Here is a 16,431-nt window from a genome sequence, read left to right as displayed (position 1 = left end):
TTATAAACACATATTCACATTGCACATCATATATCTGCTATTGCTGTAAAATCCAAATTTAAATTATTTAACAATGTATGTAGGTGAGGTTCTTCAGATCTTTCACATACAAACTCCCATGAATTTGGACAAAGTTATTAAACATATCACATACAAAAAATAATGTGTGTAACAATGGGGAAAACAAAGATTTGTTTATTTCCCATCAGATGGATTACTGAAGCTTGTGGGATGGAGAGAATTTTATTATCTTATTTGACATTTTTCTAGCACACTACGATTAAGTTACATTATTTTAAAATGACTTCAAAGGCAGAAATATGAAAACATTTTTGGTAAAGTAATTTTAATAAATTCACTATGATCTGCTACACCACAAGCTGCAGAAGTCTGCTAAATTTAACAGGAGAGAGATAATTCAAAAAGCTATTATTCAGAGAAAACAAGGGATATTGAATAAGAAATACATAATACTATGGTCAGCACTCCCCCTGGTGTTCACTCTTGCTTGTAAGCATGTATGCATGTTAAGTCTTGTACAGGAGACAGTCTGGAATCTAATCACAAAATGCTCCATTAATAGGATTAAGTACCTTGTCATCAGATAAGTAGAACATGGCAAAATCCCTGACACTCACAGAAATTAGAACACAGTGATTCCTTCCTGACGCTGGGAGCAATATTACAGAGAGATTTTTCAGTATTAATGGTAAATATGTTATTTTCTAGATTCCTTTAGTAACTAGTTTGTACAGCTTCACAGAAGTTAATTGTTCATCTACTACTAAAGTCAATCCATGTGGAATATTTTTATATATACATTTATAAATTTGTAACCAATATGATTGTTTATTTGAAAAATAAGATTTGTCCAGCAAAATGGAACTTAAATAATTGCCTTTCAGTTAATGGAAACTTTTAATATCTGCACATTTCTAAACATAGCATGCTTTATAATACAGCAGTACTGTACATAACAGGATAATAAGTTAATGCTATTCTTTAGCCTTATCTTATTTCATAGGTATGTATTTATAAGATGTTGATTTATTTTTATTTGTACAATTAATTAATTACCAAATGTATTAGTATATCTATTCTTTTCATAAGCATAGTAATATTTTGAATGACAATGTAAAATACAATGGGGCATAAACAAAGGAACTGTGTGGGTGCACAGAAGGTACAACATTCTACAAGATTTTCCTTTCTAATATGGCATGTACAGATACGTTACATAATAATCTAATAACTAAAATGTTAAAATAATATAGTATGGGGTTAAAATTGTTAAGGAACTTGAAGAAATGAAGAGTGATCTGCATAACATTCACAGTGCTATTTAATATCATAAACCATAATATACAATAAAGGAGCCTCCTTCTGGTTTCATGTACAGGATTGTGTAAATTTAGAAGAATCAATGGAATTCCACTGGATTTACTGCAACTGAGATTAGGATTGCGCTTGCTATAAAAAGCAAGATTATTACTTAAGTGTGTATTATGTAGAAGACAAAATACTCAAGACTGAAACCAAGGGGATTGCTGACATCGGGTGATCACTATTGTAGTAAATATTTGTATGCTGGACTCCTAATGTCTTACATCTAGCTTTCATTCATTATTTGCCTCCTTCAACAGGGAGAACATGAGGTCAAGTTGGATATTTCTAATACATATGTTGTGGCTAAAGGCCCATCAATGTGCACCTACAAAGAAGGAGATGAATCTCCAGGAAAACTTGAAAAGTATGTATACCTTTCTGACTGACTATATTTTGAGAGTTCATGGGCCTGGTTCTGCATTCAGACTTTCATGCACAGACCCTGGCTACACAGAATTGAGGGGCTCAATACAAGTGTGTGCTCATGAGAATCCAACTGCAAGTGTGTGGCTATCAAATGCATTAAGTAGGTGTTTTCTGATATAGCTGAAGCAAAGCACTCACAGACATTTTTAGTACAAATCTCTATTTTAATGAGGTCAGAAGAATTGAACTTAGATATACAAAGGATCAGGGAGTCTAATGCTCTTTTAAATTTTAACTTTTAAATAAAGGCATAATTATTATTCAAATAATGTATTTGTTTTTTCTTAAGTTACTGAAGTAAACACTGATGATCTCAAACAGTATGAATAAAACTAAATTATTTAATTTGTTTAGACACAAGTTTGCAAGTTATTTGTTCAGGATCACTGCAGTGAAAAAGAGTTTTTACAGTAAGTGAAATACAGGGGCTTTTAAAATGCACCTATAATGTGTATATTTAACTATCAAAACACTTACATTTTATTGTTTGGGATCCAAAAAATAAAATTAAGGATATATTGTATATGAAACCGAAGGAAAAAACTCTTTTTTTGTCAGACAAAAACCAATAGGAAAGAAAGCTATGCAAACATAAAAGATTTGTAATCTCCTATCAGTTATAGTCTTCATTTATTTTCTGTATCAGGAACAAAAGCAGATTATAGTTGTACAAGACAGCAATCAATGACTTTTATTTGCAAAACATGGGCAAACTGTGTTTCCATTTAAATGAATGGTCATTGATTCACTGGAAGCATGACAAAGGCCTGTATTCTTATAGAAATTGAGTTCAGACTTTTCTGAACTATGTTGTAAAAAAGGGTAAGTAAGCTAATTAAAGCCTTCTTTCAGCTTAAAGGTAACTATGAGGCATAATTTAAACCAGGTGACTGATAAATAATCAGAACAGGATCAAATTCAACTGAAGTAAAACTATACTTCTAATCAATAGACGTCTTCAGTCCAAATACTTAGTTTAAATCAGGGGTCAGCAATGTTTTCTAGTAGTAGGCTGGAATATCCCAGTTTGGGTCCCAGAAAGGCAGGTGTTGGGACCCAGCCACTGCCTCTTCTCCCCACCACCCAGTTCAGGCACAGCTGAACCCCACTTTGTGATCACTGGGTTCAGTAAACACAGCCATACATAAATGACAAGAACTAAACATTATAGTTTTCCTCATTTATGTATGAGCTGAGAGGTAGCAATTTCTACAAACCCTTTGTTTGTCTCTAACTATCCTGACTCCTAGCTACTCTCTAACTGAGGGACCGTCTCACAGTTCCCAGCTCCCACAGTCTCCTGTTAGGGATCATCTCTAAACTATGACTTTTATCATTGCACCCCACACTGCTGAATCCTCTCAGCTCCTTAGGCCTGAAGGCTATGGGTTGCTGATCCATGGTTTGTCGTCTTAGTTTCACTGATTTCAGCTTGCACCACTTGAAAGAGATGGTCCCTTATCTACGTAGGAATTTACATTATGTACATTTATTACCCTTTGTCACTACAGTCTGTTACTAAAGCACCACATTTGGAGTGTACTTGAAAATCTAGTTAATTAGTGTTATAACTGACTTTTTCAGTGTTATCTGAAATTGGTGAGAAATATGTGGATGAAGAAGTAAAGAAAGCTCTGACAGGGATTAAACAGATGCAAATTATGATGGAAAGAAATGGAGATAAACATGTAGATCTGATGAAAACCCTGAAGAGGACAGATCAAGAAAAAAAGGTAATAGGAAGTAACACCTGATCCTTATTTCCAGGTAACTGATAATGTTTATATTATGATTTGTTTTAATCAGGGACAGTTTCAGGTGGATCAGTCAGTGGTTTAGCCCACAGTAAAGGATAAAGCATTGTTATGTTGGCCAAGGAGTAGCCCAGAAAGGAGACTGATTCAGAGATTCACACAATCACCCTTCTGAACTCACCCCTCTAGGGAAGATGTAAATATGTATGTATCCCTCTATGTTACTTGCTGCACCGAGAGAGATGGAGTTAAGTTTTAGTTTATCCCTGTCTTATACTACTGTTTCCACAAACTTGCATGAGGGGGCATTGCAACTGTGCTGCACAGTTTACTGCTCCCTGTACAATAAAAATATTAGGACAGAGCAGTAGTGAAAAGAGATGCCTTACACAGTAAGGGGGCATAACATAAGATATGCCACAGTCTTTCCCTATGTGAATGCATTTAATTACTATTCAGATATTAACTTTTACGTCTGTAAATGGAGTCCTGAGTCAGAAGCTTAGCTCTGGAGAGAGGTGGGAATTCATCAGACATTCCCTTGTATATAGCATTTGCTACTGGATAGCTCTAGATATCACCAGATTTCTCAGTTCCTCTTAGGAGGCCCATACCTCTCTCCATTTCATGTATTGGGAATGTGTAGCCTACCTCTAACTATTTGGCGTGCCCTCCTGGGGCCAAGCACCTCATTTTTAGGTATATGGCACTAAGTTGTTTAGACTTACTGTGCTTACTGTTATGGAAAAAGAAGAAACCAGAAGTAGGAACTCAAGTATTGGTATACTGGGCTGGGTGTTTAAGATACTAATGAGAATAGCTGAATGATTTAGTTAAACATAATGAAGATCATGAAGCAGAATTTGTGATATTTTTTATTTAGGAAGCTCTACAGCTCATGGATGAAGTAAAAGAAAGATTAGAGGAAGAAGAAAGGCAATGCCAGGTTTCTTTGAAAAATGTATGGAATGAATGTGAATCTTGTTTGGAAAGTAACTGCATGAGATTTTATACAACTTGTCGTGCTAGCCTGTCAACAATTGTAAATAAGGTAAGAAGAAATTCAGGCCCAGGAGAGAAATCTTCCTTTAGAGATTACTTCAACAAACAGTGATATAGTGAGAAAACATCCTGTTTTCTTAAAACAGCCAGAGATGCCAGTATCAAATTACTAAATTCAATTTGATATTAGCATCTGGAAATGTGAATGTAGGTGGAACAGATTTCAGTTGACTTCAGATGATTACACACTTGGTCAAAACCCATCCTGTTAAGGGGTGAATCCACTGCGGAGTGAATCCACTGTCTTCCTTTATATTTAAAGTGCTGTAACTCACAGGAGGGTTTGAGTTAAGATGGTCAGTAATTATTTACAAAAATGCCACATAACTTTTTTTTCCCTTCTGGGAAACAGCACCTCCAAAAGTATAGCTCTAGTTAATAAGAAATTGCATAAAAAATTGTATTCTCATTGAATGGCTCTCCTTCATGTGTTCATTCTGTGTCATAATTATTATAATAGAAAAACTAACCTTTAACCCTGTCACCAGTGTAGAGCCAACACAATTCTGGGAGAAAGAACAGATTCTTTTACAGTTTGTGCATCATCAGTAACTTAGTGAAAGACATTCCAGCTGCAAAATCTGTACCTCAGAGCATGCACTTAATTGCACCTTAATGCTACCTACCAATAATAAACCTCAATTGACTCAGGGATACTGAGTTAAAAATTAGCACACTGGCCATGAAAGGCTCTGAGAGACAGAAAACAAAAACTGATCACAGCATTTTTACAAGAAGTAAGTTTACAGAGCAGGGTTGACAGACACTATGCTGTCATACTACTTTGCCCCTTTGTATTATTCCGTCAGTCGGTTATATGAAACGGACATTTTAAGTACTGATAAGTTTAAACTGATAAAAGAAAACAAATGTTATAAAAGAAAAAGAAAGGCTCTTTTAGACCAAATCTGAAGAATTTACTCAGTTCTCGCTCAAGACAATCTTTCATTGGTTTTAATGGATTTCAGCCTGAGTAAGAACCAGAGGGTTTCGTCCTTGGTTGAGGGAATAGTGAGTGCTTGAAGAGTGGTAAGGAAACCGTTGTTTTCTGTTCATACCATAATGAGCCATTATGGTAATGTGGTCCACAAAGGTGCTTCCCAGATGATGGCCAAATTATTTGTTGGGTGAAGCCCAAAAGCTGACAGCAACTTCATGGCTCAGGAGGTTAGTACCAAATGGAGTAAAGATTCAAGCTCTTTTTTTTTTCTCCAATCTGATCTGAGTTTTATGATTTACTTTAAATTCTACATATTTAGTTTCTTTAGAAAACACGCTATGATATGAATTCTAAGTATGAGGAATGCATTTCCTGCATCTCTCCATTCATTTCAAAGACTTCTTTATAGCAGCTGGCTTGAAAAGATACGTATCTGATAACCTGTTTTACAGCTGATATATCTTTTTATATGCAGGTTGAAGATTTTTTCAGGAAACTATCTCCAGTAATCTTTAGCTTTTTTGAGGATCAAGGCAAAGACCTCCAGTCAAATGAAAAAAATGAAAAGGAAGATGCCCAGCTAGTAAAAATGGAAGATATATTTAGCCAGCTGGCATCAGATATGGGCACATTATTTGACAAGAGCTTTGTTTTTTTCAAAAAGATGCAAACAGAATTTGATCAATCTTTTCAAACATATTTCATGTCTGATGTAAATTTAACTGAATCACACAATGTGCCTGCTCTCCCTGAGGATTCCAAGAAAAACAATAGTTTTCATAAAAACTGGGATATGTCAGGCTTCCTTCAGGTAGTTTTTGATTTTGGCAAGACTGTATTTGAAGGTGTCAGCAAAGTGATTACTAAAGCATTTGATGGAAACAGTGATAACAACGCAGAGTTGCCAGAACAAGCCAAAGGCAAGTGTTGGAAGACATTAAAATAGACAGCAGTAACAATGACATCAAGTCTTTACAGTATTGTTAAATGCTGATTAACAATTCAGCCTAAGGCTATACATGGCATAATGTGGTCTGTGGGATGTGAGAGAGCTTTCCTGGCTAGGCAGACATGAGCCAAGCATAATTTTATTAGAAAAATTAAAATTTGGAATTATAAAATGAAAAATAGAATACCAAATCTTCCAGGTCCATAGAGTGATACATTAGATCATATGTCACAGATCTTGATAATATAAACATTCTCAAAGGATATGCCAGAATTTCTGAATTGTTCAGTGCCCATTTGGGTTTTTATAGGTTTGATCTCAACATTAGTCAGGAAAAGCAACATATGATGTCAACATGTCTCCATCTCTTCTGAAATATGACTTCCAAAGTATCAGAACACATCCCCAACTTCATCAAGTAATGTCAGAAAACAGGTTTATACATTTGCGAGACTTGTTCATGGCAATATCAGGTGTCAACAAAACACAGAACAGAGATATGGCATGCTTCAGCTAAAAGCATAATTCCATTTAGGGCACCTAAATTTTGTTTTTAGGGATTAATGGCAGTGGTTTTCAGTGGTGGAGACACTCGCTTTCCCATGCCCTGTGGGGAGAGGCATTGGCTGCAGGTGCTGCCCCATGCTGCTTCAGGAACAGTGACAGCAGCTGGGTCCTAGCACCCAACTCCAACCTGACCTGGGTCATTTTGGCCTAAAATCTAAAAAGGTTGCCAACTACTAATTTGAATAACATTTGAGCAAACACTACTTAGCCTTGGATTAGTGTAATGGTTTAACAATGTAATAATCAAGAGTTAGGACCCCTTAGGACAAGACCTTAAACCATATCACAGTTCTTTTAAAATGGCTTAAAAGAGTAAAAATATATAATATACTCTTTTGGTATATATATATTTTTAATTGAAAGACCTCCAGTTTAGTAAGACAAAACCTGCCAAATGGCCAAAGAAATGGTACCCAATGCTGCACTGGCTGGCAAACTGTGAAAGGACTAATTAAAAAGCTAACTACATTTGCATGCTTCTTTTTTAAAAAGCAGATTCAAATGAAATCGTTTAACTAGAACACACCACTGTTTGAACTTTCTTTTGAAGCTCATGAGTACTGGAGTATTGAAAACACTGAGGTTGCTCTCCTCAGGTTTTATTTCTTCTTTCACACAAGGTGACTGTTTTTCCCTTTTGAGTTTGATCCCATGCAAGCCTCTTTTCACCACCACCTTGAAGATTATGCTTCATAAGGGTGCTCATGAAATATGAAACTCAAAATATCACTCCGGTCCCTCATAAGACCAGCAAGCAAGAATCTCCAGCATTTTTATTTCAATTTTATGTTGTGGTACTGCCAAAAAATGTCAGCACAGTAGGTTACTACAGCTAGTTTCTCAGCTGGCCGTAAATAAAGGGACAGTGGGTGTAACCTCTCTTGACTGTTTCATGACCTCTTTGGATGTTACAAGCCAAGCCTGAGTATCCATCCTTCACAGCCATGATCCAAAACATTATGGCTAGTTTTTTTAATGTTACTGTAGAATACTCCAGTCTACTTTTATATGGGATCATGTAATTTTAGTAGGTATAATTTGAAGGTGAAGAGTCTCTTGTGGTTCAGTGGTAGCAGCCTTGTCTACTACACAGATTTGGGTTCAAATCCCAGATGCTTATACAAATACAGCCATGGACACACCAAGCCTCTAGACTCAGTCTCACCTTTGGAATCTGTCTCAGTGGCCTAAATGGAGGAAGGATGGAAGGTATGGGCAGCCTCCATCCCTCCAAAAACTCCTGCCTAGGCATATGCATTGATGGTCTGGGTGACCTCTCATGCATATACCATGATCTGGAAGGCCACATTTTGAAGGGCACATCACAGGTCCCATTGCCCCCCTCACCTCCCTATAATCCACTTTCTATATCTTCACCTCATTATAGTGTTTCCTTGATTCCTACTGTGTTAGCCTTATGCTTATTTTTAAACATGACTGATTTTTTTAATTCACAAAAAGACGTTTTATACAAAAACAAACAGAAAAATATTAACAAGACGCTTCATTTAGTGGGCTCAGCTTATAAAATGCTGTGTTTTCACTCTAGATGCTGATGAAAATGGAATGTTTTCAATGACTGCAACAGGCCGTGAAGGAACTCTGTGCAAAGACTTCCCGCAAAATTCGGCAGGATGCTCACAGTTTCATGAAAGATGCCAGAAATGTCAGGATATGCTGATGAAAGGTAAAGAGTTATTTTCTAATGTGTTCATGATAAAGTAGTGACCTTTATTTTCTAGGCTTTGCTACTGGTAATTTTCTGCTGTCCTGTTTGGATATTTTTAGAACTCACTTTCAGTTTCTGAAGGTTTAGTATATTTATGCTACAGCTACAGAGTTGATCTATAGTACATACACCTCTTCCCAAAACCTCCACACAGTGTCAGTATAACTCAGTTGTTAACACTTTTGCTTCTGTCCAAAGTGCCTTCCAATACTGAGATATATATATTTTCATGTTAAAGGTGCTATCCTTCAGAGACAACAAAGGATAGACTGTATTTATCCCTGCCCAGTTCTAAAAGTAAAGATGCTCTAAATCTCCCTATAATCCACTATAGTCCTATATAAAACCAGCCATAATCTTAGATAATGTGCAGCTCCTCAGAAGGGTAAATGAGGAATGAGAGCTAGCTATGAAGGGTGCATCCAGATGAGCGCAGACATTTGTTTCCCTGGGGAAAGGTAGCAGCAGCACACTTTGTGCCACTGCTATTTGTCCCTGGGGAATGCTGGTACAATGCACATTCTGGTGTGTGGTTACCCCAGGTGGGGTAGGGGAGGCTGGGGCTAGCAACTGTGTTGGCCCCGGCAGCCTTACCTGGGGTCGTGGGGGCTTCCTGGAGCCCCAGCCATGACAGGAAGCATGCGTGACAGCCAGAGTGTGACTCCAGCTGGCCAGGCTCTAGTTTTGGACAGCGCACGCTGCCACCATGTACACTGCCCTGCTTTTTTTCAGCATGGATTTTTTTGACTCTGGGCTCTCCCGCTGCTGCAAGGTAGCAGCATGGGGAATGCCTGCAAGTGCAGTGTGTGGCACTGCAGACAGGTCTGCAGCACCACACACTACACATCCGTGCTCATCTGGACACGGCTGAGTTGTCCAGGCAACAAGCACTACTGCTGAGCTCAGGATCCAAAATGGAGAAGGCAAAATAATATGTGAAAAATTAGCAGAACTCTGACATGCCCTTTCCAAAAGCTTCTGGAAAAATTCAGGTTGAATTGCTCTAGAGACTCCTGCTATGGTTTGCTATGTGTACAACTCTTCAAATAAATGAGGTCTAAAAAGTCAAAATACAGCTTAAATCAAGGTACTTTCAGTTGGGTCTGATCTGACAAAATTAAAGATCTAATTTAGAATTAGAAGAGTGTATATAGGTTAATCCAGGTCAACATTCTCCCTAGTGTAACATAATTTGCATGCACTGCTTTACAGTGCAGTTGGAGAAAGGATACGTTGAGTAAGATACATTGAGCATGATGGTCATAATTAATCTGTACCAATAACCTAGTGCTGTCACTTCAAAACTACTTGTTGATAGAGGAGAACATCAATACAAGGCCATAAATAAAAAACAATACAGAAGTGAATGATCAATGGATGTGACCAGTAAGTGTTTGAACTGAGATGTCATGTCAGAATTGGGCTAATGGTCTTTAGAAAGTAATACGTGCCACAGAAAGATTTTAAAGGGTTTGTATAGTACACTGTAGGCACAATTCTAATCCTGCATTTTTAATTTATGAATTTCTTTATGGATTCTGAAAACCCTATCATTATGTTTACACCTGCAGGTTCAGCAACAAATTAGTCTAGCTGTATAGTAATGTTTATTACTCATCTGCAGTAAAATTCGCTCTTAAAATCCAATAGCAACATATGCTATCAACCTATATTATAGACATACTTGTGATAGCCTGCATAACTGAGGTGGATAGATAAAATGTTAAAGGCTATTAAAAAGGAAGATAATGTATAACTAGATAAATAACTCTGTACAGTTTATAGTAATAACAAAGTTTTTATTTTGCATACCACACTACATTTTCCATGAAAGGCAATAAAACCTTTGAGTTATCCAATATGAGCAGTTACAACATAGGAATGGGATCAATAATCTACACTGGCATCACTGGATTTACAAGTTTAGATATATGAAATGCTTCAGAAAGAAAAAGAAAAAAGAAAAACAGAAAAAGTTATGTTGGGTGTTTATTTTTTAATTTAAAAAACGTAAAAAATATTTGGAACATTTAGATCTCAGCATTTAATATATAGAGATATTTGAAAAAGAACATTTTCCTATAAAATTTTGTGTGTTTTCCAAATAGACTGCCCAAATATCCCTGAACTACATGCAAAGTTGGATGAAGCCTTAAAATTGGTTAATATCTCAAGCGAGCAGTATGAGCAGATCCTCCAGCTGATTCAGCATCACACGGAAGACACTTCCTACTTGCTGAATAAAATGAAGGAAAGGTTTGGGTGGGTTTCTGAACTGTCCAATGTGACCATCAGATCGGAAAACATCTTCAATATAGTAAAGGTAAAAGCTACTGATTAAAAAAGGAAATAGCTATTGCTCAATGACATCTGTGTTCTCTATTTCACTCACACTTATGCTTTTGGATAGCTCAAGGGGATTGCAGACATTTTTGTGTGTTTTATTTTTGATCTTCACTATACAAAGTTCTTGCTCAGGTTGATTTTGATGGCCTGAAACTCCAGGGAATAGAAACTATTCTACTCTAAATCCTTTTAGCATGATGGATAACTGGCAGGCCAACCTGCTTCCCTGCCTGTGAGAAGTAAATAGAAACAGACAGGTTTGATTGCCCTCAGATTACCTGTCCTGATGAACTGAGGCTTTGCCAACGGGAAATACAAAACACATACATCTTTATTACAGCACCTCCAAGTGTGGTAAATGTTATGAATTTTACTGTAATATAGGTTGGATGTCATACACAATGTCCACCAAAACACCAATGAATATGTCATAAATAACCAGAGATCATACATACAGTAATAAAACAAGACAAAAAGAGTTGGCTTGTGCTGGTAAATGCTGTGCAGAAGTTTTAACCAAGCCACTGTTACCAGCATGCTTCAGGATGAGGCTATTTTCTCTAGTATTATATGATTCCATCTTGCAAAAAATAAAGGGGAGGAAAGTCTTCAAAACTGAGAAAATTGGAAGATATACAATAAATTACCACTCTTGGTAACATTGTTCTTGGGGCAAGCTGTGCGTTAATGCCAGCTGATCTTGGGAAAAAAAAAAGCAAAGGTAGTCATGACTTTCTGGGGCTAAGTAGAGGAGGTCATCCTTAGAGTATTTTTGTATTGTAGGGTTTCATTTTCTGGGGGTTCTTGAGGAGAATATGATGTATTTTTGAGGATGTACCTTAGTTTAGTTTACCAAGAATTTTAGTTTGTATTTGAAAGTCAGAAAGGCCAGGTGGGGAGTTGTCATGACCTTTCTGGATTAGGTTTCCTTTCCATACTCATTTTTCTTGAGTTTTTCATTTAATAGTTATATTCTGCATAATACTATGCTATTAGCATGCTTCAGGGCTTCTGCTGGTCTCTTGAAAAGGCCAGAAAGATCTTTTCTTCTTTATGCATTACTTGCCTTTTTGTTTTGCCTTCCTGTGAAGCACTGTATATTGGCTACAGGTAGAAATGGTAGATTGTCTGGGATGTGCTAGGTGTGTCTTACTCCTATACTCAAGCTCAAACTGACTGTCAGAGATTTGAGATAGGAAGGAACTTTATCTCAGGACAGCCTGGCAAAAACCTTTGGTGGTAGGGTTGCTTTCCTTTGTTGTCGGTAGCATAGTACACTTTCTATAGTTATCGGATTGTACTGCAGATTGTACCTTGGATTGGGAGTGCCCATGGTCTCCCTTGGACTCTTCCTGTTGCTTGTTGTAAGTTTTCAAGGCTCTGTTTTCTTTGTACTAAAGACTCTAAGTTTGCTATGCTTGTCAAAGAAGGCTTTGGCTTAGAATAAAGTGGATGCACTTGTGGACCTAAATATTTATGGTTTGGTTGCATAAGACTTGACTTCATGACCCATCTGGTCCTTTTCAGCCCCATGAACTTTTGGCCTAAGAAAAATGTAAAATAAGAACAAAAGAACTAACAACATTTACAAACATTTTCCAAGGGAACTTTAAATTGTCCACTTAGGAAATTATAGATGCAGATGCAGGGTCTGAATTTATGAGCACATAGAAATTAGTAACTTCAATTGCATGAACAGCCCTTTGAAATTATTAGAATGACTCATATGCATGTTTGCCAGATTGGGTTTTAGTTTTCACTTTTGTAGAAAACAAGAGGATAGAAGTTTATTTTACATGCAATAATAATGTCTAACACTAGCAAAGCATTGTATAAATATTACTTTGCAAATCTCCAATATGGTAGTGCTCTGTTACCAAGCCAACCCCAACAATACCTCCAATGTCTATTAGCTTGAACTCAGAAAAATACAGTTCACTTCAGAAGAAAGTTAGTGGGTGAAAAATAACCAACTGTTTAATAGTTTTCTTTTGTGTCCCCTCACTTCCAGTGAGAAGAATGCAAAATAGGTATAAATAATATTGTCAAGTTATCTGAAGTTACAGTATCCAAAGTACAGATTTGTCTTCTTACAGATGTCACCCGGGGATTCTTCCAGTCCGAATGAAACAGTGGTAGATGTGAATATTCTGACTTCACCTACTTTCACAATTAAGGTTCCACGTGATTTAGATACCGAAAGCTCCGAATTCATTGAATATATAGCTGGGAAAGCTTTACAACTTTATAAGCAAAATTTTTAAATATGGTAAGTTGATTCTTTAACTCTTAGTAACAAACATCTACTTGTTTTATAACACCTTGATGGATTTTAATTGGAGCATGATTATGGATAATGATATACTTCATATCTTGGAGCATATCATGAATCTAAGAGACAAAGAAATTATACAAAACCAAAAGATCAGCATTTTAGTATGATAATACTCATAGACAAAGCTTAATTATAAGTTAAATCCTCCAGCCACAGGTAACATATAGGAAGACATATATAGCATCTCCACCCAGGGTGTCTTCCAAGTACAGCATTTCATGGTTCTGGGCATTAAATACCATATGTTTATCAATCAATATAATCTAGAATAGCCACTAATATTTACTGTGATACTGAATGGTGTACGTGAGAGATTCACAAACTTTTTCTTATTGCATACCCCCTTCCAGATTTACCAGCTGCCTGTGTATCTCTGTCAGCATCCATTTTATATTTTAACCCCTTAAATTCCAATTATTATAATGAAAATTAAATCTGCCATTACAAAATTTCTCTTGCATATCCCCCAGAGATGTCTTGTGTACCCCCAGGTGTATACAGACCACAGTTTGGGAACCCCTGGTGTACCTGATATTTTTCAAATATAAAGGGAGAACAAATTCAGAATCAATGCAGTGATTTAAAATGTTTTGCCATAAAAGCTTAAGTTAAGCACTACTTTCCAACTAAAAAGTTTATTTCTTTGACTTCGAGATCCATGCACAAACAGGACCCTTCACTTGTTTTGTCCTTACTATCTTTGTGCGGAAAAAACCTTCAGGAACCTCTCTGCCGGTTTAGGGATCTCCATATGGGAAAGAGTGGGGGCTGGTTGAGGGTGGGAAGGGACAAGAAATGGACATGATATAGAGCTGTGGAAAAATGCATACATGTTAACACTCAGAAGAATTTCCACTAAAGATAAATGTCACCTCAGGTTGTGTTACCTCATCCATGAAGCCTTTCCACCCATCCCTCTTCAAGGTATTGTTGTCACCAGAGAAGCTCCTGGTAACATGGTTCTAGATGGGGAACTGCCAAGAGCAACAGCTATAATAAAGGCCTTACTGTTCCATAGATCTGGAATCCACTCTGCAATGCACTGTGTGTGGTCATTTTTATTCTTGAACAAAGTGAAAAGAAAATGTAAATAGTTACCAAATCATAATGGGCTAAAAATAACATCTTATTTCCAGTAAGCACAGCTGCAAATGATTACATGATAGCATGGGGGGGCAGGGAAGAAGCGGGAGGAATCCCAGAGGATATTAAAAAAAAAACCTACATTGTAGTATAAAACTGACAAGCTGTTTGTTTTTTTTTAATGTTATATGTCTACTTAGCAGGAACAAGCATCCATTTGCCTTCATGATTACACCCTCTCCCTATGACATACCACTTGTTATTCAGTATTTTGCAGTGATAGATTTGAATGTGCTATTTCATTCAAGTATGTGAATTTGCAGTTAATAGAGCATACTTTCATAAAAGTATTATGTGATTGTCAGCTACCTACATCTTGCAAAAACTTACTTACTCAACTTTAGCAAGTAGTCCCTGTTACCCTAAAAGCAACTACTTGCATGATGAAAACTGTGCAGGTTTGGAGTCTAAATTCTTTGCATACAGCTTAGCTTGAATTAGTGAAGTCTGAATGTATATAAAGTCTTTTCTAAACAAGACTTTGTTTCTTTGTCCAGTTCATTTAAAATGTAATGTAAGCATTAAATGACTTTCTAAATCTGTGAAAAAGAACTAGCTCTTCAGCCTTTTACATATTTTTCTTCTAGTTTGGAAATAAAGTGAATTGTTAACAGAGCGATAAATAGTTTGATGACAAAACGTGTTTGTATTGTTCCAAAATTGTACATTTTTACTAGTATGCCGATAGCATTCAAGAATAAAAACTAAAATCTAACATTGTCGTATACTCTGTCCTAAGCCCCTACCCTGGGCGTCTTCAAAAGGAAGCTAGACAATCACCTAGCCAGAGTTGTTTGACCCCAACATCCTTTCCTGCCCATAGCAAGAGGTCGGACTTGATGATCTGCTCAGGTCCCTTCCGACCCTGTCAACTATGAAACTATGATTTCAGTTTTATTTGTACAGCAAAGATGACATATAGCTCTACACAGATGATTTTTACACAAAATTATTTTCCCATTTGTGGTTGTATTTTCTCCATGACACATATTTACTTCAAAGTATACACATAATTATTTTCCAATATAGTAAAGCAGACCCTCCCACACTCTGGCTCTTCATTCCTACTTATCCAAAATTATTTATGCAGTTTTACACTAATGAGAAGGCAGATTTTTCCAAGTGGTCTCATTTTTTTTTAATGGGCAAGAAAAGACTTCAGGGCAAAGCAACATTCTCACCAGTGTAGAGGGTTCATACAATGTTCTCTGTACCAGTTAACCTCATTTATACCTTAACATAGCTATCAATAAGGGCCTAACCCTGAGAGATATAAAGCAGTAATAGCTCCTTTGTGAGGGTGCTGCAGGACCTTGGTTGAGAATCACTGTTTTAGACTAGTGGTCTCCAAACGTTTTTGATCGCGCACCCCTATCCATATAAATAGAAGTTCTAATATTTTCTTCCCATACCACAATGGATCATCCTGTGCAACCCCCAGTTTGGAGACCACTGTTTTAGATGACTGAAGCCTACTGATTACTGCACAGAAAGAAGGGAGAGCCTCTAGAAGAACAGAGAGGTGACCACTTACATTTGAAAAAACTGAAGTTTACACAGAGATGCAAAAATATTCCTGCAATAAAAAGGAATATTTATATGGGAACAACAAAAATAATATTATTGTAGCTTTAAGAAGAGAGGATACACTCTTGCTAAATTCTGTAAATAACTCCTTTTAGGAGGTCCTAAAATCAGCCAGTGGGAAGAGTATGGGAAGAACCACCCAACATAAACAGGTTTCATACTGTAAATGCTGGTAATAGTAGTAAACATATGAATTAATAACATTAT

At 36.7% G+C, this 16,431-nt stretch overlaps 1 protein-coding gene across 1 annotated transcript; it reads left to right on the top strand.

Moving 5' to 3' along the window:
- Window positions 1-1,410: 1,410 nt before the first annotated feature.
- On the top strand, window positions 1,411-14,484 carry CLUL1 (clusterin like 1). The gene is made up of 8 exons (XM_090037309.1): window positions 1,411-1,750; window positions 3,397-3,545; window positions 4,450-4,617; window positions 6,044-6,494; window positions 8,634-8,771; window positions 10,922-11,136; window positions 13,256-13,428; window positions 14,372-14,484. The coding sequence occupies exons 1-7, from the start codon at window positions 1,651-1,653 to the stop codon at window positions 13,421-13,423; spliced, it is 1,389 nt and encodes a 462-aa protein (XP_089893435.1). The 5' UTR covers window positions 1,411-1,650; the 3' UTR covers window positions 13,424-13,428; window positions 14,372-14,484.
- The last annotated feature ends 1,947 nt before the right edge of the window (window positions 14,485-16,431 follow it).

The sequence above is a fragment of the Crocodylus siamensis genome, chromosome 3 (assembly GCF_052110815.1).
Source record: "Crocodylus siamensis isolate JL-2025a chromosome 3, ASM5211081v1, whole genome shotgun sequence".
NCBI classification, from domain to species: domain Eukaryota; kingdom Metazoa; phylum Chordata; order Crocodylia; family Crocodylidae; genus Crocodylus; species Crocodylus siamensis.
The sequence above is the reverse complement of the archived record's forward strand: the minus strand, read 5'-3'. Positions and strand labels throughout refer to the sequence as shown.

What these genes read in the sequence shown, in the direction of transcription:
- CLUL1 (XM_090037309.1), top strand. Translation starts at nt 1,651, where the DNA reads ATGAGGTCAAGTTGGATATTTCTAATACATATGTTGTGGCTAAAGGCC. An exon ending in TGTCAACAATTGTAAATAAG is followed by an intron (nt 4,618 to 6,043) that starts GTAAGAAGAAAT and finishes TTTTATATGCAG; the next exon opens with GTTGAAGATTTTTTCAGGAA. An exon ending in ACATCTTCAATATAGTAAAG is followed by an intron (nt 11,137 to 13,255) that starts GTAAAAGCTACT and finishes GTCTTCTTACAG; the next exon opens with ATGTCACCCGGGGATTCTTC.